General features: G+C 39.7%; 1 protein-coding gene across 1 annotated transcript in view; it reads left to right on the forward strand.

Annotated features, from left to right (window-relative positions):
* The window catches only part of ptprga (protein tyrosine phosphatase receptor type Ga), a 378,044-nt gene that overhangs the window by 348,500 nt on the left and 4,190 nt on the right, over positions 1 to 25,354 (forward strand). The window contains exons 15-28 of the mRNA XM_069141477.1: positions 2,994 to 3,085; positions 6,131 to 6,227; positions 6,761 to 6,843; positions 7,060 to 7,194; positions 8,533 to 8,667; positions 9,079 to 9,248; positions 12,851 to 12,986; positions 13,146 to 13,292; positions 15,008 to 15,101; positions 15,789 to 15,865; positions 16,806 to 16,934; positions 20,216 to 20,362; positions 21,775 to 21,917; positions 24,847 to 24,982. Coding sequence (XP_068997578.1) covers positions 2,994 to 3,085; positions 6,131 to 6,227; positions 6,761 to 6,843; positions 7,060 to 7,194; positions 8,533 to 8,667; positions 9,079 to 9,248; positions 12,851 to 12,986; positions 13,146 to 13,292; positions 15,008 to 15,101; positions 15,789 to 15,865; positions 16,806 to 16,934; positions 20,216 to 20,362; positions 21,775 to 21,917; positions 24,847 to 24,982 — 1,721 coding nt within the window. The remainder of the gene's footprint in view (positions 1 to 2,993; positions 3,086 to 6,130; positions 6,228 to 6,760; positions 6,844 to 7,059; positions 7,195 to 8,532; positions 8,668 to 9,078; positions 9,249 to 12,850; positions 12,987 to 13,145; positions 13,293 to 15,007; positions 15,102 to 15,788; positions 15,866 to 16,805; positions 16,935 to 20,215; positions 20,363 to 21,774; positions 21,918 to 24,846; positions 24,983 to 25,354) is intronic.

The following is a 25,354-nucleotide window of genomic DNA, read 5'->3' on the forward strand; positions in this document are numbered from 1 at the left end:
CCCGAAAAGGGTCCAGGACATGTCCACTCTCTCTTTCTCTGGTATCATCTCAGATGTTCTACATCTCTGTGAGCTAACATGTGTTTATACATAATTATTTCCCACCATCCGCAACAACAAAACATGATCTTTTCTTAATGTAGTGTAGGTATATATAACACATGAACTTATGAGTGTCTTTACATGCAATACCATCACCTTAAAACTCACTGTGAGCACATAGCCATCACTCCACCCTTTTCCTGTAGATTACTGACAGCTTTGTGTGAATAAAGAGAAACAAGCTTCTCAGTCATGTTCAAATATCTGTGAAACATCCCATCCAAAGATGTTGGTTTTTTTTATGTTTATGTTGATTTGTGTTTTACTCTGAAGGTAGGACAAAGTACAGAAAAAAAAAATGATGTTGGCAGATTTTTGGATTAAACAGTTCAAACTGCCTTCAATCAGAAAATATCATCTGTAACCACAACCTGCTGTGACAATAAAAAGTCATTTTTAGAGTAATTTTGTGTACGAGCGAGAGAGACAGAGAGACTGTGTCTAGTTCACCGATTACAAACACTCACTCACTCTCATACACACACACACACACACACTGCTCTTTAGCTGCTCCAGCTCTGGTCCTTAGGTCCAGGATTTGGATCCAGATACGTCAAATAAATTAAAAGCTTGTGGGGCCCATTGTGAAAGGTCTCTTTTCAATAGGCCCTGTCTGAGTCCAAAAACCTTAATTCACACCAGGGCCAGTGTGCCCAGCCTGGCAGAGTCCAGCTTTGACAAAAAAGGGAGTATGCCACTGAGCCACTGTCCCTGTCATCCTCCTGCCGGAACAATTCCGGCTCCATCAGTGCCCCCTATGGATCCAAAATTAATTACACTATGATAACTGCTAGAAGAGTCAGGTATACCCTCACAGACATTTGGAGGCTGAAAGAGCAGACAGGGATGTGATGTAAGAACATATGTTAGTAGTGTTAATTGTTTCAATAAGCTCAGACCAAGAGCCTGACACATCCCATAATCCTCTTTATAACCTTCTGCTGGATTTAAAATCTGAAGGCATCAGCCATTTACTACAGAACTGATCCCTCAGTACACACACACACACACATACACACACGTGTTACATTAGTGTCATTTGCTATTTTGAGGACAGGCAGATCCATATCCTAAAGCTGCCTATTTAGGAAAGATAACAATGAAGAGTAGAACTTCAACTTGACCTGGGAGTTTGTCCATATTCCATTCATTTATACTATAAAGAATGACTTCAAAAAACAATCACACTACTAATTGATAATTTGGCAATCTTCATTAGATTTGACAATCATCTTACATTTGTATGAAACATAAACTTATATAGTCACATTATTAATCAATTAATGTTACTCTGCTGTTACACATCAAAGGTTTAACCAAAACTGTACCACACTTCAGTTTATTTGGATTGATATCTCCAGGATATTATTATTCAGGATTCTCCTTTCATTTGTCACACATCTTCATATATGACAGTGAAACGGTGGTCAAATTTACATTCCAGACTTTAAATGTTTGAGAGTACAAGTGCACATTAAACAGATGCAATGACTGCAAACAATTCCCCATGGAGTGTTCCCAGACCCAGATATTCACACAGTGAATTTGGGTCCGTGAACACCAGGCGACTAATTTATGTCAGAGCAATAAAAACAGGGTTGTTTCCATTCTTTGTGTATCTAGTTGGCTTCACAGACCTCTCTGTGAACACTCAGCTCTCTGCTGTGTCATATTTGCATACTTAAATGAGCGTCTCTCAAGAGATGAAGTGAGAGTGAGTTAGTATATGATCTTGTTAATATTTGATGAAGCCTAAACTGAAGTGAGCTTTGAGATAGTTTTCGCTGTTGTGTAATATTTTTGCATCCTTTTAACTGCATAGGCTCCAATCATCTGGGTGGAGTTCAGATATTTAACTTTAGAACAACGACCACTTTGCAACTGCTTTTATACTGTTTGCCATCTGATGAAACAAGCTCTCCTGTCTTGCTAAAAGCTCAGCAAAAAATTAAACATGCAGCCTTTCTTGTATGTTTTATTTGCTTGCTGATCTGTCTGCAGTGCAATTGAATCTTCACTGAACTTGCATTATTCTTGGCAGAGACCATTCCATGGAATAAATGTATTTATTTATGTATTTATTAAATCTCCATCAGATCCAAGAGTGCATACAGTGTTTAAAATTTGTCTCTAAACTTGGCAATTTGATTCACTGACTTCTATCAGTGCTTTTCTGTACAGCATTAAATTCACCTTAACCTGCCTCTCTTTAATATGTACAACTGCATTTATCACCACAATTATATCAACATAATCAACAGTTTTATTTTCTTCAACCAGACCTCACTATTCAAAACCCTGCTTACATCTGAGGTACTCGCTTGGCTGTCATTGGTCTTTCAGTTTTCAAAACAAAAGATCGCTGACTTGTTCTGAAAGATCAACTTTGTCCCAAACCTCCAAAATCAGACTCTCAATCAATTTGTGTTGAGAAATAGGCCATGCAGTTGCTGATAACTGTAACACTTAGTTTAAATAGATACTCTCAAGGTTTGGGAGTTTAAGAGGTGCGTCACAGGTTCAGAGTAGTCTGCTGCACATGTGTTGTTCACTCAGATCTCAGATTCCAGAAGTAGTGAAAACTGAGCCTGTGAGTTGTACTCCAGTTTAGCAGGGCTTCTTCAAACTCTTGTATTTCAGTAACCCTTGAGAGTCCAAGGGATGACTTGATTTGACAAAACAACGGCAATGGTCTGGTACAGTGTCATGTCACATACTGGTGTACTTTACCTTTACCTATCAGGAGCAGGTTGCTCTGTTTACTGAATGCCCAGGTCTCCACATAATGTCAGATTTTAGTGTTTTAGCAGCAGCTGGTGGGGTTCATGCCTCCAGGGAAAGTCCTGGTTCCTTTGAAAGTTGGTGTAATGTTAATCCTGTCTCCTCTGCAGATGACTTGGAAGCCATTCCAGTCAAGCACTTCATCAAACACATTTCCGAGCTTTACTCAAATAACCAACATGGATTTTCTGAGGATTTTGAGGTAAGTTATGTGCAAATCATGATTTTGTAATCATACTGGAATTCTCAAACGTGCTACAACTGATTCCTTCTTGTCTCCCAAGGGCAATATAAACAAGTTGTGAACACAGCCTTGTCGTATCATCACCTTTAAGGTCAAACGTGTAAACAAACGGCAACAAAATTACATCCACATCCAGCAGTTATAAATCAACGGTATCATCCATTTGGAGTTGTCTTTCACAACCTCTTGAGGAAAATACCTGTCTCTTTATCTGCTAAACGCACCACTGTGTTCACCAGCCATTTGTCTGTCTGTGTCTGTCTGCCGCTTGCTACACTGGACAGCAATGAGAGTGAACCAAAACAGTTGTAGCTCAACAGCCATACAATGAGCTGAACATAGAGTTCTGTTTTCAAAGTAATTTGATAAATTAGTATTTACAAAATATTGATTACAGCCATTTTACACATTCATTTAGTTTTTGTGAAGCCACTTGAGGCAGGAATGTAACAGGTATTTATTGTAGTCTATCCCATGACATTACATAGTAATAAGAACCAGCCAATAACACATTCTGTAGACAGCGCAGTATATTGCAGCAGTCTGACAGTTTGGAGACACCTGAATGTTAACACATTTGTATGTGTTTATGAACACACTTGCAGTACTATCAGATTTCTGGGGGCCAGAATATTATAAACTAATGCAAGAGTGGAGAAGCAAATATGGGCTCTCTGCTGCCTAAATATACTCACACACCAAATGAATATTGAAAGCAGTGATGTTAAGAGATAATGAAGATAAAAAGGCGGACTACTCAGTGATTATGGTTTGCTGAGAAATTGAGTGGGTGGTTTCAGAGATGGGCAATTTAGTCAAGTTTATGACCTTTGCATGCCTCATCACACTAGCCTATTCAGTGAAAATATCTTGCTCTCTTCTCTTTTTCATCCTTACTCATCACTTTTTTCCTACTTTTCCTTCAATTTCTCTGATTTCCTGGTCCACATTCCTCCTAGAAAGTGGATGGATTGAGCAGCACCCCTTAAATAAGTTGCTAATAGGAAAAACAGGTCCCCTCTCACACTGCCAGGGTTTCCCATCCCCACCTCACCGAAGTCCCAGTTTAGGCTCGATGGACTGCAGGGAAGGGCTTTATGAGGGCAGCCCCTTCTGAAATGAAATTATCCCAGCCCCACATCCTCACCATCTGTCCTAGTTTCCCGCCTTTGATAGAGTGGAGTCAGGGAGGCCAAGGGCATCAATCATCACCATTTGGTCTCATTCACATTGTAATGGAATTGTTGTCACTCAGCCAAATAAACAAAAGAAGCAATACATTATCGAGAGGCATTCATTAAAACCTGATTGTGGTAAACGCTCTTGTACTCTAAAGACATCATAGAAAAATGCTAATCCTGAATAAATCTGGGGGAGTTTGTGCCACAATATAGTAGAGCGCTGTTTGCTTTAAGCCTGCACTGTGGAACTATTCACATTTGGTTGTTGTCTCTGAAGGATCTCAGTGCAAAATATGGAGTTAAAAGATCTGAATGTAAAATGGAGCAAGACTATGTAGGTATTTAAAAGTAATCAATAGGAGCTTAAATTGATTTCTGAGACCTACAAGGGGCCCACTGATGTAACTCATCAGTGGGCGGACATATTTCTTAGAGGCGTGTAACCAGGAAACACATAATTTAAAAAACCTGTCTGCACGCTTTTATACTGAAGCCAAGTATTGTAAGAGGTGCATCAGTTAGGTTGGATAAGACATGATGACAACTGTCACATCACTGTATTAGCCTGATAGAGCAGAACATTTTAGTATATCCACCTTCCTGAGCTGCAGGCCAAATCCTAAGTCATAGAAATATACTCTTGCAGAAGAGGGAAAGTGATATTACATCATCCCTCATGTTGAGATAGTGACATAAATCACACGTTTTAATGTGCAGAAATCCATGCGTGTGTGAAAATATCAGTGCCTTGCATGCTGCTGAGTAGAAGTGTCTGCACATACGTGTATACCATTTGTGCCATTTTGTGTAACCATCTGTTGATCACATTGAGTCTGTATGACATCATCTCCCGTCAAATCCCGTCTCTTCCAGTCGTACCTGCAACCTGAGCTGCTGACACATGCTCGCCCTGAAGCCTGCTACTCCCAAAATAACTCCCTATCCCAATTAGTATGATGAATCCATGTTTAATAGTGCAAAAACAAGGCACTTGGTCTGTAAAGCTCCAGAGGAAATGAGGCCAAGGGGTCAAAGCCAAATCCAGTGCCTGCCTTCCCTGTTGGCCATGCTGAGTTAGCAGCCAACAGCTGTTTGCTTGGCAGGAACTCGACATTAACCACTGACATATATTCACAAGCTGCTAAGCCCAGAATTGCTCGCTGTCATTCTTAGGACTGATGGTATACATAGACAGTAACCACACAGGAAAATAATTTTAAAAACAATTTTGTAAACAATGAAGGTCTCCTGAGTAAATTTTGATTTTCAGTCTATATTTCCCTTTAACTCAAGCACTTGTCATTTCATAGTTTTTATTTCCCAACATCTTGTAGTATATCCTTAAGTCAAGAAAATGAATGGATATGCCAAATAATTGATGTAGTGCATTTAAGCACAAGGTATGAAGAAAGGAAGAAACACTAGCTGAAGCTAGGAAGAATGACAAAAAAAGAGAAAAAGAATGTGGAGTTGAGTAGGTTGGAATCATCCACAGCAGGTAGAACAAGGAGAGTTGACATGCTGTCCTGTGGGTGTTGCTACAAAAACCTCTTCAGATCCAAAAAGGGTTTTATTGTAGGAGCACGGTGTGTGGAGTAAATTTCATAGCAATTTATCCAACAAATTTGGGTATTTCATGCTTGTAAATTCTAATTATGCTGCTAGACAGAAGGTAAATGATAATCTAAAACATTAGGGTTCATTCTCTGGTGACTATGAACATCCGTAGTACATTTTCAGGGAGTTTGACAAGTCATTTCCAAGTTACCTTGTTATGCAACAAAGTGTACATCCATGTCAGTATGTTTGTATCCTTCCACAGGAGGTTCAGCGGTGCTCCGCTGAAATGAACATCACGTCAGAGCACTCGAACCACCCTGACAACAAGCACAAGAACAGATACATCAACATAGTGGCCTGTGAGTACACAAAACACACGCACATCTTCCCAAAACTACTTTCTGCTGCATTTGTACTTCTTCTGTTAATTCTTCTTGTGTGTCCCTTCTGCTGTACTGTTGTAAACCAGAAATCACAGATCATTCTCACAGCGAGAGTGTTCATGGCTTACCACGCGACTATAAAAAATGACCACAAACCCCTTGAGCCTTAAAGTACCACACAGTCCCAGTGTTTGACTATGGCAGTCTGTAACATATATATTTTATTCCATGTCTCATTCAAACATTGGCTGTAGCTGGAAGCAGCTTAGTCTTGTGTTTGCTGAAGTTAAAGGGCAGGTGCCATGCTGTTTAACTGTGTAAAAAAACTACACAACCCAGTTGGATCATTGTTTCAACCACACAGGTTAATGCTCTTCCTAGTTGGGGGCAGGTGCCCTTGCGGGGACAGGGACAGCACTGTGTTAGGGTCAGGGTTAAAGTTAGCTCCTGCCATGGTTTCTGTCACACAAACACACTCACTCTTTGAATGCTCTGTGTTTCCCTCTCAGATGACCACAGCAGGGTGAAGCTGAGGTTGCCAGCTGGGAAAGACTCCAAACACACTGACTACATCAATGCCAACTATGTGGATGTGAGTGCTTCCACTGGGACTTCTGAAATACTGATCTGTGTCTGTGCATGAAGGAGAGATTACTGCAGAGCAAAAACAGAATAACAAAAACCCAAGAACTACTTCAGATATTTATTTATCTTTGAATATTTTTGGTTGTTATAGTTTAATGATATGATTTCTATATCCCACATTTTACCAGACTAACAGTGTGTCTCATTGTGATGTATCCATTAGGGTTATAATAAGCCTAAAGCCTACATTGCAGCCCAGGGACCTCTCAAGTCCACCTTTGAGGACTTTTGGCGGATGGTGTGGGAGCAAAATACAGGTGTCATCGTCATGATCACCAATTTAGTGGAGAAAGGCCGGGTATGTACCACACACACAAACTAGGTGGAGATTTTTGCATGTTTAAGGCTAGGTTTTAAAATGTTTGTTAACCCAACTGCGAGGGACTCAGCATTTCACTTTTTGACTTGTGAAGCAGTATAACTAACAAAATTAAAAGTTGATAATGGGTAAATTTGGTGTGCCGATTCCAAGGGCTGTCACAGTAAAGCCATCAATACTTTACTAAAAGCTGAAGCTTGAGTCATTATGTTTCCGGGTTGTCCATCTAGACATCCGTACTGTTCTCGTGAATGTGATACCTCAAGAACGCCTTGAGGGAATTTCTTCAAAAGTGGCATCAATGTTCACTTTGACTGAAGGACAAATTAATTAGATTTTGGTGGATAGAGGTCATTTTGATCTCAAGTCTGTTCCATTCTTGTGAATATAATGCCATAAGTTTTGGTCAGTTACTGAATTGATGACACCAATCTTGTGTGGCCACCTTGAAACTGTGCTGATTGTATAGATCTTCTGTGCTGTTTGGTTGAAGTTGCGTGCGAAGAATCCACGCTTTCGAATTTGTTGCTTTTTTGTAGCAACATCCATATTTGAAACATAGTCTACTGTTATGGCAAAAACGTTGTGCTCCATCAGAATCAGTTTTATTGAACGAGCATGTCAACACATAAGGATTCTTTTAAAGTCTTCACTCCATATATTATATAATGCTGGACAGACATGGATGTCAATTCTAAATTAACTGCGAGGCAATAATTCAAAAAAAGTAAAAGAGCAACTGTCCACCGTGAATGAGGTCCGTGGACCTGCAGGTTCCTGATGCTGTGCTTTATGCGGCTGTCTAACGTGGCTTTTTACGAACCCGTCTTTGACTTTTACGAGGACAGTTACTGGAGGATTCTTTTAACGCAAAGGAGAGCATTATATTTATGAAAGTACTCACTGAACGTCCACACTCATGAGCCTAAACATCCTGAACACTCACAGATGAAGAAAATAGCATTCATGATTATTATTATTATTATTATTATTATTATTATTATTATATTAGACAGTCGGTGAACAGTCGCTCCTCGTAGTTAATGTGTTGGATGCAGGAGAAAGGGGGGGGGGTGGCCCTTATGGCCATTTAACTGGATCGGAGCATCTTAGAAATGCCGAGGCTCTTGGGATCAGCAGGGATGTGCTGGAACAAGTCTGATCCTAAAGGATTTGTTGTTGGTGCCAGATATCACAGGACACCTTCAGACACCTTTACAGTTCAATACATCCTGATTATACTGACACACCTTTCACAATTAGTTGACAGTAATTTGATCTGGATCTTGTTCGTTTGTCTGTGTGTGTGTTTTACAGAGAAAATGCGACCAGTACTGGCCAACAGAAAACAGTGAAGAGTACGGCCACATGGTAGTCACACTGAAGAGCAGTAAAGTTCATGCCTGCTATACTGTCCGCTGCTTCACACTGCACAACACTAAAGTCAAAAAGGTAAGGATGAGAGGAAAAGGTGGAAGTCCTGTCTGCACAGGAAGTAATTCTAGCCTCAAAATCTCTCTGAAAGTGACTTCATGTTGTTGAAAGATCTGGTTTCCAGCTTTACAATGTGAATCTGTTCGGACTATATGAAGTTCGATTTTGTATTTGTCACTATAGTAAAAACTTGTGTTGAAATTACTTATTGACACTGATCAGATAATAATGTATCTTCAGCTTTGAGCGGCTACTTTACTTTATTAGTTTCGTAAATAATTTGGTTGGGTAAGTGCAAGAAATGAAGCAAATTTTAAAGGCTGGTGAGTCCAGGTAAATTGTTCTTTCTTCATTCTCACCCCATTGATACTTTCACAACCATCTTTTATTTTTATAGAAGATATAACAAACATCTTCTGTTCCATCCAGGGTGGGAAAGGGAAGGCACGGGCTCAGAGTGAACGGACAGTCCTCCAGTATCATTACACCCAGTGGCCAGACATGGGTGTCCCGGAGTACACCCTGCCCGTCCTCACCTTTGTCCGCAGGTCCTCATACGCCCAGTTGCCTGACATGGGGCCCATGCTCGTCCACTGCAGGTAATGTTTCTATGCTGCTTTCACCTTATTGTAACTGCCTTCATCACTGTTTGTGATCCTGTGGTCTTTTATCTCGATGGTGTTAAACTGTATTGTGTATTGAGTACACCCCTATGTGAAATCACCTAAATGTAAAATGATTCAAAATTGTATCAACATACAGAAATTGCATAACTTCTAAGTTAACTGTAAAATTTTAGATACAATGTATTAAAACTGCAGGTAGTCAGTTGGAAATCAACACAAATGTCCAAGCACCTTTCATCGAGTCAAATCTTAAATTTTGTCAATATTTAATATATGCACTTGTATTTTTGACAACAGAGTCAATCCTCTTTGGTGTGTAGGATACCAGTGATGCTCAAATTTCTCGAGAGACATTCTGCCTTTCTTCACAGACATTGTTTTTTCACCTTCTCTATACGAGAGGGGGGTGTTGCTGCACCTGTCTCTCACCCCAAAGGTGTGCTGTTGGATATTAGTCAGATGACATACTGTGCCAGATTGTAGTTTTCACTTTATCCTCTGTAGAAGCTATTGCTTTATTTTGGCAGTGTGTTTTGGATTGTTATCGTGGCAAAATATTCTCCACTGACCTGGTGGAGCTGCTAAACAAGAAGGAGAGAGCTCTCAGGGATCTAGACAGAATATTACTGAGTTGTGTGCAGGCAGAGCTGAAAGTGGGGCTAAGGGAGGGCAGGGAGGCATACAGACGAAAGCTGGAAAAGTGATGGAAGTGTTCTCGGGAACCAAGACGATCACAGGATTCAAGGTGTAGGGTTGAAGAACACATTCAACTTATTGGCTATGTTCATGCGTCCTTCAGTCTGGGTCCTCCAAATCTTGAATCCTTGAAGTTTAGTCACCTTGACATCCCACGTAATGAAAATCCCGGAGAGACTAGTTGACGCATTTCAGACCTCAGGTTACCACTTCTATGGACCCACGGCAGTTTTTCTACCGGCATAAGGTTTGAGTTGAGAATGCCATCACTGACCCCTGATACACCTCCTGATTAATGCTGTAACTATGCTTTGACTGATTGTTAGCTGGTCACTGATCTTCCAGTTTCATTGTCCATCATTGTAAATCTCACAATCAGATTTTTGGATTATTCTGGACATAATGTAGACATACAGATAGACGCAGCCTATCGGTCCATTGTTGGGATCGTTCCAGTGTTCTCAGATTGTTTAATAATCATGGTCATGCAGCAAGACTAGTTGGAAATTACAGGTTTACAAAGTTTTGTTTCAATGAACACACGTTTTCTAGCTTGTGTGTCAGTGATTTTGGTGTATTCTCTTTTGTAAGATTGAGTTTCTACTTTAAAGCCTCTATTTTCTCTACAGCTACATATTCATAAGACGGAATTCTCTACTTGTCAATATCATTTGACATTGAAGTAATGTACAGGGGTGTACTCACTTCTGTTGTATACTTATAGCCTTTACAACCTTTTAGAATAACCGGGAGACACTGATCAGGTGGGGACAAATGTGTTTAAAGTCTATGGTTATGAAACATTGGTCATTCATATTTAGTTTTGTACAAATTTGCACACTTAATTCACATAAAAAGTATTTACACATTATGGAATAAAGGTGTTTGTTACTGCCCCGAATTCAAAAGTTCTGCAATCTTTGTCAAATCTTTGTATTTGCAGGCACCTTTAATTTTGGGCTTTTTCACTCTTGCAGCTGCTTTTAATCTGCACATTTTAGCAGCTTCAGTGAACTTGCAGTCACAGCTGCAAGCTTGTAAGGCCATTTTACAGTAAGGTGGGCAGAGAAATTACTGGGACTTTCCCGCTGACTCTTGCCCCTTGAGGAATGAGCATGAAACTCTCCGCTATCATCTGCACCGTGGTGGTCGATAGCAACTTGTCACGCTGCCTTGCTGTTGTGGCTGCAGACCTACCACTCACAAACACACACACACACACATACACACACACACACACACACACACACACACACACACACACACACACACACACACACACACACTCGCATTCACCCTGCTGCTTAACGCAATAGAAAACTCAAAGTTTTAAATTTGGAATTACAGATGACTGTTTTATTGAAACTGCTCTACAATACATCTCCACTGTTCCTTACATTGTCTGTGTTTCTTGCACCAATTACTCAGCTCTGAATTGTTGTGCTCTAGATGTGTCATCCTCTTCTGGAGACATGACATGATTAGAATATGAGCGTGGAAGTTCAGGTTTGGAGATTTGTTGTGAAACAATTATTTTAAAAAGAAGCAGGTTGGTGACCTTGGTGAATTAATGTGTATGAAAATAAAGCAGAGTTTTGAAAAAATATGTCTGCTCACTGAAAAAACATTTCAAGTTTTTATAGGAGTTTTATACCCGCCTCAAAAAACACAACTTGGTCGTGATGTTACAAAACGGAGAGCGGCGAAGTCAGGTGAAGTTTAACAATACGAAATAGGGATCCAGATTTGACACTAAAGAGGTCAAAAGTGTTGAGCCATACACATACAACATACCACAGCCTTCAAGTTATGAACCTGTTGGGCATCAAAGAGACCAGGAACAGACGAGGATTTGGAGAAATAACAGCCATCAGGGAGAAATTTATTTGTGGTGGGAGGAAACCAGAGGAGAACTGGGCAGGTGTCTTGGTGAGTAAGGTTGGGTAACAATCGTAAATGTTGTGATCACATCACAGTACTGTGAAGTTTGCAACAAGCTAAATCTGACAGATCCGTGATCGTTCCTCCCAGAAGCCAGAAGTTGCTGCTGATGGTAGAACTGAAGCAACTTTTGCAGCGAAGGAACTGCACCAGCGATCAGTCTCAGTCCTCTCTTTGCTTTGACATCCCTTCTGAAACTCGAAGATATATCCAGGGAAAAAAGAAAAAAAAAAGACCTTAAATGAGCTCCTACTACGACCATGTTTGTTATTACAGATGCAGCAGTGAAGTCTCGTCTCTTCACCTGCATAAACCCACCTATGCACTAAAGCTAACTCCATTTCCTGTTAAAGAAAGTGTGCACTCAGTGTCCTGGTAGGCTCGAATGTGTGCAACATGTAACGACACAATGATTCACCATGAAAGCATCTGAAAAATGAAATGTAATGTCAAGTAAAACAAGCAAAAAAGGCCAACCCATGGAATCACAACTGCTCACTACTGTCATGACTGCACAGTGTGCTGCAGCAGAGAACACACCCTTATGTGAAAGCACTGCTCAACTTTTTATCTGAATTTTTTATCTTATAAAATATACAAAACCTATGCTGCTGTGCTTTTATTTTTGAAGTACATTTAAGGTAAGTCTGTCTTTCAATTTCATTGGGTTTTTTAGCTTTATCTGCCGTTTTTGGCACATGATTTTAACACTGCAGAAAGGCGTTGTGTATCACTGCACTGTGTTTGTAAAATAAATTGGAGTGGCTCAGATATTTCAAAAACGTGTCTCACTTAAAGACCATGGAGAAATGTGGGTCCTGAGGATAGACCAGTTGAGAAGATACTGACTGTGTGAAAGCAACATGTCTGTTCAGGTCTGAATCCAGTCATTCCTGGATTGTCCTGCTGTTCCTCAGTGTTACTGTGTTGTGTTGCAGTGCTGGAGTGGGGCGGACAGGGACGTACATCGTCATAGACAGCATGCTGCAGCAAATCAAAGACAAGAGCACAGTTAATGTTCTTGGTTTCCTCAAACACATACGCACCCAACGCAACTACCTAGTCCAGACTGAGGTTTGTATATCTGTGTCCGTGTGTAAACCAAATGTATGACATGCTCTTGCACACATTCATTTCTTGTTGTTTCCTCTGTTGGGTTTTGATTTGAACAGTTTGCCAATGTGCTAAACATTTTGCCTGCATGTTTTTTATGTTACATTTTGGCTAATACAGGAACAGTATATCTTCATCCATGATGCCTTGATGGAAGCCATTTTGGGGAAGGAGACGGAGGTGCCAGTTAGCCAGCTTCACAGCTACTTAAACAGCATCACAACACCAGGTCACAGCGGCGGGACGTGTCTGGAAAAACAGTTCAAGGTGAAAGGGCATCTCATATTGCTACATATAACAACACATCAGTGCATTGGTGGCATAACTGTCCAGAATTTAATTTCTTGCCACAAAAGTTTTTTTGGTAAAAAAAAAAAAAAAAAAAAAAAAAAAAAAATTGTTTTTGACAAGTACAAGTAAAAAGGCTGTATGACATGATACGTACTGTCTAATTTTCTTATTAGCTTCTGGTCTCCACTCTGATATATTTAATTCATTAAAATAAATGACTGACATAAAATAATTTAAAAATATATATATCTGCTGCAAAATTTAATCTGTATGTTTTTTTCTTTAAATCAATAGTTAATAAGACAGTAATAGAATATTAATATATATTGGTTGTTTAGTTCTGAATTCTTAATCTTATTCATCATTTTCTCAGTTTTTCTCATCGTTCTGCCCCGGCTTGTTCTGGGTGTGGGTAGGATGATGGTTGGTTCAAAGTTCTGACAACAGCATGGTCATTCATTTTGTTTCACCACATATGCTGCAAAGTCCAAGGTCCAGACTAGATGCAGAGTGAGTGCAAAACAATAGATTTCTTTGTTATGGTAATGTATTTGTGACTTTGTGATGGGATTAGAATTTGTTTGCTGCTGAATTAAGTCATTGTTGCAGCGCTTTTGTTTTTTCTTGTGATCGTTTCGCAGCTTCTTTGAGCCAGTTGGGTTTGGTGGGTTTTTGTGGTTTTAGCTGGGGATTTTCTATTGTGAGCTGCTCTCGGTTGTATTTGATTTTCTTTTCTTTTTTTTTTTTTTTTTTTTTTTTATAGAACTCCACTGACATTGTTGTAGTTTGGCTTTCTTGAAGAAATTGTATTTTCTTGATTCTTGTTGTTCTGGGTTTTGTACCATCATGGTTGAAATGCACTTATTATAAGTCGCTTTGGATAAAAGCATCAGCAAATGAAATGAAATGAAATGTAATGTAATAGAAAAATACTGCTGAGTGAAAGGGTTAATGACACAGCACAATTTATTCTCAAAAATAACACTACTGCATTTGCATTTTTGTACTGAAGTACATGTGTTATACATGAGAGTCACTATATGCTGCCAAAAGATCTAAACAGTCTGACAGTCAGTCCCACACTTAAAGTTGCAAAATAGGTTTAAATAGTTCATGGGAAAAATTGTCCAATTTTATCCTGAACTTAACGTATAGTTATAAAATTGAACAACTTTTGGGAAGTGTGCTTGTTTGCTTTATGGAGTTTGCTTCGACAGAGAAATCTACGGTCCATCACTTTGATCAACAGTATTTGTGGACAGCACAGAAGAAGTTAAACCGCTTAGCACAAACACGAGGAGCATGTACTGTAGCAGCAGCGCCAGCAAGATCTAATTTCAATATAAGCACACGACCTGCTGGCTAGGTATATATGTCGTTACTACTACTATTTACTGTGTCCAGTACTCAGGGCAGTTGTGATATGGCTAACGTAGCGTCTGTTCCCAAGGATAGGCGAGCCGAACCTCGGTATGTGCAGGTAATGGCCACGGTATTGTATTAAACCCGCAGCATTATGGTAACTTTCAGTATTTTACATGGTTATGGAAAAAGTCTCAAAGTTATATATGTCACTTCCCCACTTCTGCGCTTTTGATTTCCAGCAACAAAACTGATTCTCCATGCAACTGTTTGAAAGTTTGATGAGTGTAGCACTCTCACCCTCCATCTCCTCTTCTGCTGTGTTTCAGCTGGTAACTCAGTGCAATGGCAGGTTCACGGAATGCTTCAACGCTCAGAAGGAGTGCAACAAAGAGAAAAATCGAAATTCCTCCGTGGTGCCATGTAAGTGTCACGTTGATGTTAAAACTCATTACATTGAAAACGACACCCTCTGGCAGTAGCAAGTGTACAGTTGGAAAATAACAACTACCAGCTGCAATTAGAAATCATTCATGTTACTCGGTGAATACATTAGATTAACTGTGAGTTTACAGGACTGCACTATTAAGTGGCGCATAAAGAATCATGGAGAATGCCAACGTGCTGTTCTAAACTCATAGATGACATGAAAGAAGATTTGTTATTATTATTATGTATTTTTTTTTTAAGATTAACTGGCTGTGTGAGTTACTGCATAAATTACTATTTACTACTTACAAAATACTGGTACATAAAATAAAGGCAATTTACAAAAAGATTCCCCAAAAATGTCTAACTATTATATTTGGAAAGTCATTGGATAAACCATAATGGAATACTCTACTGTTTAGAGGCTGTCTTCTCTGAGTACCATCATTCAGCTTCTCTCCATTATCAGCAGCTGTTACACAATCTGTTTACAGTCTCTGCCTGTTCCGTAGTTCCCTGAATCACCAGCCAAGAATTACTGAGAACTGTCAACACAACCAGTAACGGCAGAAGTTTGAATACATACACATGCAGTTTCCTGTCAGTGAGATTGTTAAATGCCTGTTTTTTTTTCTCTCTCCCCACCCTCTCACCTCTTTCACTCTCTGTCTCTGTGAGCAGCGGAGCGAGCAAGGGTTGGCTTAGCACCTTTACCCGGCATTAAAGGCACCGATTATATCAACGCCTCTTACATCATGGTCAGCACTTCAACTTGTTCTGTCAATCATTGCTCTTTCCACCATCTATTTGATTGTTTGACTCAGAGCAGGTTACATCAATTCAAAATGCAATCTGTCAGTATCAGTAACTTCCTGATGGTGCTATAATGATGCCCGAATTTTACGCAGCTTAGACCGAATGTTTTGACTCAACACACATACAATTTCAGAAAAGAGGAATTCAGAGATTCGCTGCAGTAAATTTGGGGACTGTTGCTTTCACAAGGTACTTGAGAATCGGTGTTGAACTTCTGTAAAGTTTGGGGACTTGCAAAATACCGATTTCAAGCAGAACACTACATCAGATTGAATTATATTTTCAGATTGACATTGCCTTTCAGTTTGCCGGTGTGGCATTACATCCCTCCTGCTAGATAATGCCTACATCTTCATGAGATGTTCATGGGTCCAAATATATTGACCCAAAACTGAAAAGGGGAAAACCTACAAAAACCTTGGTGAAAAGCAGGTTGTTAAGTGTCCATGTAGTTGGCTTTTCTTTGTGGTCCGGCTAAGCTGTTCCTGTGGAGAGAAATATTGCATTTGTTTAAGATGAGGCAGAATCAATCAGTACACACTGTATGCTGGTTAGATTTCTCTGACTTTAAGCCTGCCTTGCTGTGACATCATTTTATGTAGCCAACGTTAACATTATGAGATCAAGGTTGCTGCAGTTTTTGCTTTCTAGGCAAGGCGCAGTTCATTTCAAACTAGCCCAATAATTCAGCTATAGCAGGTTATTCACCAGCAGAGGCCAGGTTTCACCCTTAATGGGTAGTTTGTTTCTTTAAAATGCAACCAAATCCTAAATATGCAGATGATAATGAGCTGATGATTTTTTTCAGTATGTTAAGAAATAATTGTGGTGTCAATGGTGTGGTGTAATTCTCCCCTTGATTTGTTGTTTTGCTTTTTTCAGGGTTACAACCGGAGTAATGAGTTCATCATCACCCAGCACCCTCTGCCCCACACCACAAAAGACTTCTGGAGAATGATCTGGGACCATAATGCACAAATTATCGTTATGTTGCCAGCCGACCATGGACTGGTAGGAAACACACACACACACACACACACACACACACACGCACACACACACACACACACACACACACACACATACAGTATAATACACGTATACACTGTATGTGATGACTACTTACCACTTTTACGAGCATGTGCACATCTGTCCATGTGCCATTTTGGGAAATTGTAGTTTGCGGTATAAGTCACCCCCACACAAACACATGCTGACTTTTATGAGGTAGGAGTTGCCAGAAATGCACAGCAAATGTGCCATATTACCGTGGTTTATGTCACACAGTCCTTAAGCATGGGACATTTATGGGTTTGCTCAGCGTAAATTCAGAAAATGTATACATAATCCATAAACACATAAAACAGGGCTGGGAGTGAAAGTGATGTGATCAGAATCAGATCGGACCGACAGCCACAACACTTACAGGACTGAGTTATAGTCATTCAAATTATTCAAAGATGTTTGTCACAAAACAGAAAAGAACCAAACATTGTTCTGTAAACACAGATAAAAATGACAAATTTGGTATCATGTAGATCCACAAAGAGAAAAGTCTCCCAAAAAACACCAGGGTTTCAGAGGAAGACCATTTTGGTCAAACATGCAGCCAAAAGTCTTTCAGGTGCGACTAAACATTTTCATTGATCGCACTCAAACAAAAATTGTAAATATATTTTTCGGACCTCTCTACAAGCAGCATTGTTTGAGTGAAGTCAATCACTGTGCAGGTCATAGGTTTTGGTCATTTTAGTTCAGTAAGCCCATTTGAAATCATTCCTGGGGAGAGCGGTGCGGTTAAGCTGACACATAGGAAGCTGGTCAGGACGTGTTTGACTGGCAGCGGCCAGTGTTATGCTAACTTTTACCTGCCCGCAGAGAATAGCATGCACCTTGCAAAACAGCGGACACCTAAAGGGAAAACTACTTGACATATATAACGATTTGGCAAAATAGTGGGCCTACTGTTTAAAAAGGATATAATCTTCTTTGTTGGATTCATTAGATTGGATAAATGATCATTTTTGAACATTTAGAGTCATCAGTGTTATATTAGAATCAGTAGTAGGAGCATTTCCTTTATAGGATTTATCTGTAATTGACAAGGTTTCCTTGATTAATCTCTCCACATTCATACTATATTATTTCTATTATTATTTGATCTATTTTTTTTTTAATCAAAAATATATATTACAATGTGATTCACCATAGTTTAGGTATTCAGAAAGTTACACTAAAATGAGGTAGTCATGTGTGGACTAATAAGTGTGAGGTGTCAAATCTCTCAAAGTTCAAATAAAGTGCTGATAAAATCACTTGATTCAAATCAAACTTTAATTTGGAAGTGTTTATTGCATGCATTATTCATCAGAACAGGGTTTTGCTAGCAATTAATGCATCCTTGATTATTTAATTTTAGTTCATTATAAATTAATCATGAATCGTGAAATTCACACTGTTGAGAAAAAAAAGTACATGCTTAGAAAACATTTTGATTTGGTGGACACATTATTCAGTATATCTTACACGGTGTAGACAATTCTCAGTAAGCAGGCAAAACTCGCATTACACCAAAAGCTGAGCTGTCTTTGGGAGGGTGAACAATGTAAACAAACCTGCTTTGGGAAATGTAGGTTAAGGACAAAAAAATGATGCCTGAGTGGATGTGATTCATATAAATAGTCAATCACTAATCTGTACGTTGCAGCCTGTTATGAGCAGAACCTTCTCGATGCACTAAAACTAAAAATGGTTTAACTCTAATCTTGCTGGTACCAGCATTTATTTCAACAAGTGGGTGCTGGCTGAGCAGTACAAACTGTGAATACTGCTGTAAATGTATTTTATGATCCACATCTTGTAATAGAAATAAATTATGATGTGCTTCTAGCAAAGACGAGTTTCTGAATTTCTACATTTTGCTCAATATAGAGGATGAAGCAGGACACTGTATCTTCACATTTACATAATATGTTAAGAAATTACCAATATGTATGGACACTGAAAAAAAGGTAACACTTCAAATGGATCATTGCCGCACCAAGAAACATGAACAATGTAAACAAACCTGCTTTGGGAAATGTAGGTAAAGGACAAAAAATGATGCCTGAGTGGATGTGATTCGTATAAATAGTCAATCGCTAATCTGTACGTTGCAGCCTGTTATGAGCAGAACCTTCTCGGTGCACTAAAACTAAAAATGGTTTAACTCTAATCTTGCTGGTACCAGCATTTATTTCAACAAGTGGGTGCTGGCTGAGCAGTACAAACTGTGAATACTGCTGTAAATGTATTTTATGATCCACATCTTGCAATAGAAAAATTCTGTGCTGGTGCACCAGTGCAACCAATGTAAAAGTCAGCCATATTCACAATGGGTATCTAAAGGAAGTATCTATGTGACATTTCCATTAACCTATCCTGCCATTAATGTGCGCTGAGCGATAGTGGTTTGAGGATCAGTCAAAAAGTTCTTAGACTGTTCTTGTTGTGCAAGAACGGAGTACAGCACAGTAATGTGCACAGAGCAGGGAAAAGTCATATCTCTCTTGAGTAAGTTTACCAAATTACACAGCTTTTTGACCTCTGTTATGTGCATGTTTGCGATTTCACCATTGAGGAACTGATCTTAAGGTCACAATATCGGTTCTGGCATCACAAATCTTTGAACAATACTTAGCCCTAGACATCACCCTCTAACGTACTCACATACACCAACATATAGCTATCTGAGGTCAGACACATCTACCTTAAATAAGAGCTGTAATTAAAGGAGGTGCACGCTTACAGGAAGCTTTCGTTAGTTTCAGACCAGCACTGCAACCGGTACAATGCGGCTTTGCAAATTGCCAGTCATATGGTCGATCAATAGGTGCACTTCCTCTACCTTTAACATTACTAAACTAGCTAACCTTTAGCAAGCCTCTAATTGAAAGTTTCGCCCACAGCTATGCTTGACATTTTCTAATAGATTCTGTAAATGCAACAGAAGGTTTTTTTTAGTTGTTCAGGATATAATAAAAGATCCAGCTACTGCAGATTCAGAGACATATCTCTGGTGCCTCGAACCTGTATGTATGAGATAAATTGACAAACCGGGGGGGGGCTATTAAAATGTTCAACTGTTTTAATTTCCTGTAATTATTGTCATTACTAGGTTTTGTTATTTACACACAGTGGAAATCACATCTCAGTGTTGTATTAAACAAAACTCCACAGAGAATATATTGCAATAATAATGTATCCTTTGGCAGTTGACACAGTAGTGAAACTGTGTGTGTGCTCTTCTGCAGGCAGAAGACGAGTTTGTTTACTGGCCTAGCCGGGAGGAGGCCATGAACTGCGAGGCGTTCACTGTCACCCTCATCAGTAAAGACCGACTCTGTCTGTCTAGTGAGGACCATATCAGCATCCACGACTTCATCCTGGAAGCTACACAGGTTGTTGAGTGTGACAGAGAGAGGGGGGGGACTTAAACACTGTCAAATTAATTGAATTGCACTCACTGAATACAGTATTAGTACTATGACATCCTATTCAAATGAAATAATGTGGACACTGACAGAAGTACTGCACATGGAACCTTTTAACATCCTCTTCGCTGCCCATTAACACAGGGACAATTCCAGCTGAGACTGTGTACTGAAAACAGAGCAAAGAAAATTCAAGTAATAATCAGACTGTCACACCAGATTTGATTGTGAGCTGGAAAAGATTCATAAATGCAGTGCAAGGTTTGAGAGTGAGTCGGAACAGAGGGCTGAGTATGATCCATGTTTTGACCCTCTAGAGCAGGGGTGTCAAACTCATTTTAGTTAAGGGGCCACATACTGCCCACTTTGATCTCAAGTGGGCCAGACCAGTAAAATCATAGCATAATAACGCATACATAACGACAATATTTCTCTATGTTTAAATCATTGGTGAAGGTTTTTGGATGATAAACCCTATTTTAAGGTCTTTCTACAATAAACTAGAAACATAAAGAACAAAAACTCAGACATCAGCCCACTGTTTATCTGCCTGGGCTTTCCTCTGCAGATTCCCTCGCTTTGTGATGTCACAAAGCGAGCAGCGAGCGCTGCTGCCTGTGGCAACGAGCGCTTCTGCCTCCGGAGCAGACATCGCATTTACGCTGTTTTGGAAGCAATTACTGGATCGATTAAAAAAAAAAAATTACAAAACGTCATAAACCTCCATATTCTCATAGAAATGCAATTAATGTCTTTCTGTAATTTTCACACTTAGCAAAGTCATCCGGCGGGCCGAGCTGGACCCGGCCCGCGGGCCATATGTTTGACACCCCTGCTCTAGAGGAACTGTCTGTTGATTCAAAATGAAAGAGTCCTCGCTCACTATCCCCCAAGCTGCACCCTTTCAGGTTTTCTTTTCCTTGTGGAAATATCAAGAGCAGAGCAATAAGACAAACAGATGGAAATGTTACCCAGAATTTGCTGATATAATTCTCATTCTCTCAATCTCTCATTCACTTCTCAGCATTTTTATGCACACCAAAAAAAATTGTTAAAGGGGCTTTTATATTCCTTTTTTTGGTTTGTTTGCTCAGATATACATTTACCAAAGTTCAACCAACATGACAGCTACGTTCAAACAAATAATGAACATCATAAACACATCTGCCTGTCAGTGTAAAATGACAATTTAAAGGCAAAACATTGTTTTGTTTTTTTCTAATGTTAGTTGCAGCCCATTGGCACCGCCAGGTCTTATTTGCTTGCTTCACATGTCACATCAAAGTCTGAACCAAATACCTCTGAACTGACTTCTTCTCTTGTGTTGTGTCGCTTGCTGTATTTCTGCATCTCTCTCCCCCTGCCTGCCTGACAACCAGGATGACTACGTGCTAGAGGTTCGTCACTTTCAGTGTCCCAAGTGGCCGAAATCCGATGCACCCATCAGCAGCACCTTTGAGCTCATCAACGTTATTAAAGAGGAGGCGGCCTCTCGAGATGGACCAACCATCGTCCATGATGAGTCAGTATTATTAATTTACTACTTATTATGCCACCACATCACTGCATGGCTTTATTTCCAAGGAGACACCACATATTATGATGCCTAAAATAAATTTTAAAAAAAAACAATGAAAGGGCATTCTTTATTGGGACCATTTGCATTTTTAATCATAGCTAGAAATTCTAGAATGAGGAGAATTGCAGTATTTGTTGTGGGTGTGTTGTGTGTTGGCTGGTTGTCCTGTTGTAGAATTAATGTCTCATTGAATTAATCAGAGTGCCCCCAATGGAACAGCGTAATATCTAATAATGTAAACATCTAAAGTGCTAAAAGCCTTTGATCAGTACTCAGGTCTGACTTTTTTTTATAAGTTTAACTTATACAAACAGTGCTATGGACTGTTTATATTATCAAATATGTTAGTCTGAGTTCCAGGATTCTACTAAAACATGGAACATACTTTGTTACTCGTTCATAATGGTTTCCGGCAACAACAGCTTATCACTTAATGACCAATGAAACACTGGCAACATGACGATCCTACAGTTGAAGTTAGAAATAACACACTCTTTCCCCTCTAAACCGCCATCTTCATTCCAACAATTGACGGTCCCCCTCCAGCCCTCTGACACCACTCCTCCCTCATCCCACAGATACCCCAGCAAACTGCCCAATTAAATGTAATGAAAGTGTCTTTAGTATTGACACACATTAGTGTTCGGCAATGACACTCTAATCCAGCAGCTCTCTTCATGTTTATTCATTAGAATAATGAAGATTGCTTGTCGCATCCTCGAACAGAAAAGTGACTAATTGAGCTCTTCATCTGGTTGCTATGGCGTAGCCGCCTCACAGCACCCAAGAGATTGTCAGTTAGAGGCTCATCCTAATTGTCTGCGTGCTCATTATTCAGCCAGGTGCAGGTTGTTAGCTGCAGTTTCTGCTGCGCTCCTGACAGAGCTGCTAATGGAAGACGGGACCTTTTACCTTGTGAAGGCGACCTGCCGCTCTCCTGGGATATTCACACCGGGCTGAGCTGCCTTTCTCAACTGGATTCACTTGCTAATAAATCTTTAATCTCTGCAGTGACAATCTTGATCTGTGAGGTTCTTCACTCCCTCAGTGAGCTGCTGTCAAAGACGTCTCAAACTTTGAGCAGTAGAGATCGACACAGTATTTCCACATTAAACATTTTTCAGTCCACTGAGAGATTTTGCTGCAGCCAGTTTATTCTGCATCAGATTTCAATTACGACACACAGAACAAGGGAGCAAAGTGACAATCTTTAATCAGACACTTTGACAAAAGACTATTTAAAGAAATAATACCAGAAATGGCAAGACCTGTAATTAGCTGTTTTGAGCATTTAGCTCTAAAACACATGAAGCTCAGGCCCTCATAGACTGGAGGGACATATTTAAATGTATAAATGTGAGGATAATGGTACACAATTTAGACAGCCTCTCGTGGAGGAAATACACAGTGTTGCACTGAATTGTTCGCTCAAAAAGTGACAAAACGGATAAATGGAGTAAGAGAGTAAAATTTAAACCCAGGCTTTTTCTTCCATTCATAAAAATGGCCAATCACAGCATGAAGAGGGTGTGCAAGTCAGATTGTCCATTTCAAAATGCATGAGCACTGATTCCTTCCTGGAACAATCTTACGATCAAAGTAATGTATACAAATATTTCAGGAGCTTGCAAAATTTCTGTGATTTCTCTGATGTAAAGGTACAGATGTTCTGCTAAAGGCACTACGACACAGAGTAAACCTTTCCAAACAAAACTTACTTTCTCCCCCAAAATACCTCCTCATTTACTCTCAGCAGCTCTTCAACCTCTCCCCATCATCAAAACAAACCGCATGCCAAACTGGAAGTGACAGGGTTTATGGGAAATTTGGTCTTATCATGTGGATTAGACTACTGATCGGCACACTTCCCTGTGTCAGTCTAATCATACAGAATGTGTTCAACTACATGAGCCTCACAGTTGTATGAGCTTGCTCAGTGTTTGTGCATGTAGTATGAGTTGAATTAACATTATTTTAAGAAAATGATAACACTTATTTTTACAGAAAATGTAACCTATGTACTTTGACCAAAACAAAGTTTTGGTAACTTTGAGCCCAAAACTGATGAGAACTAAAATATGTATGTGATGTTCAGTATGTTTCTTATTGTAGGGAGTGATTATGACTCTTTCTTCATTCTTTAGTAGTAGTAGTAGTTGTCCTTGACTTGCAATTTTTGCCATTGACTGCAATTTTACAGAAGAAAATGACATAACTACAAATTGTATCACAGATTTTGAAAAAGGCCTCTGCAAAATCAAACATTTTTGATTGCAACAATCACAACAGTACTAGACAGACTGAAGTTTGATGTTAACAGTGAAACAATGAAAAATAAATGTGAACTATTTAGGCATCATAAATATATGTTCATGATGTAGATTGAAAAATCCTTCGATAGCAAACCTTACTAAGCTCCACTGGTATGTCGTAACATAAAGTGGGAAGCATGGTGTTATTGAGTATAATAACATCAGGTCATTCTCAGCCTATGGAGTATTCCAGTAAGAATGTGAAGAAGCATATTTAAAGAAAACACGTAATCGGAAGAAGTGAAGAAGCAGCCAGATAATATGAAGCACAGCGACTGATTGCCCTCATGTTCTGATTGAAATTTTCCTGCAATGACACACTCAAACTAAAACTTCAGCTAGCCATACAAAATAGATGAGATTATGAAAACCCCAGGATTTTAGGCCACCTTAAAAAAAAAAAAACATCCCACCGTCACCCCTACTACCTGCAAAACTAGCAGATTTAACAGGATGTTGATGAACTAGTGGAGAAGAAATTGTTGCTGGACCAGACCTTTGTGATATCATCATGCAGACTCATGCTGACCCCAGACCCTGTGTGTGTATGTGCATGTCAGGTTGGGAGCAGTTTCAGCTGGCATGCTGTGTGCCCTCACCACCCTGTCTCAGCAGCTGGAGAGCGAGGGCGCTGTCAACGTTTATCAAGTGGCCAAGATGATCAACTTGATGAGGCCAGGAGTCTTTACAGACATTGTGAGTATTAATACTGCAAATGAGGTGATACCTACTGATCCCAGAGAAACACATAATTATGAGCCAAAACATCAGGACTACCTGCCGAATATGCTGTTGGTCCTTCATGTGCATCGTAGAAATGGAAGTTGCAAGTTGGAGCAGCAGCGGGTCTCCATTACCCGGTGGCTGTGGTTCATGGTTCGCCCCTTGGACCATGAGCACCTCACAAGCCCTGCTGTTTCCGAGGTCCTCTGACCCAGTCATCTAGCCATAGCAATCTGGTTCTCGTAAAAGTTTCCCAGGTCTTCATACCTGATTCCTATTTCTCTCACCTATCTTGACTACGAGAACCGACTGTTCAATACATCCCAATGCATGTTGCAACATATT

This window comes from Embiotoca jacksoni, unplaced genomic scaffold, assembly GCF_022577435.1.
Source record: "Embiotoca jacksoni isolate LCO1_2020_lvr unplaced genomic scaffold, fEmbJac1.0.p SCAF_1, whole genome shotgun sequence".
Lineage (NCBI taxonomy): Eukaryota > Metazoa > Chordata > Actinopteri > Embiotocidae > Embiotoca > Embiotoca jacksoni.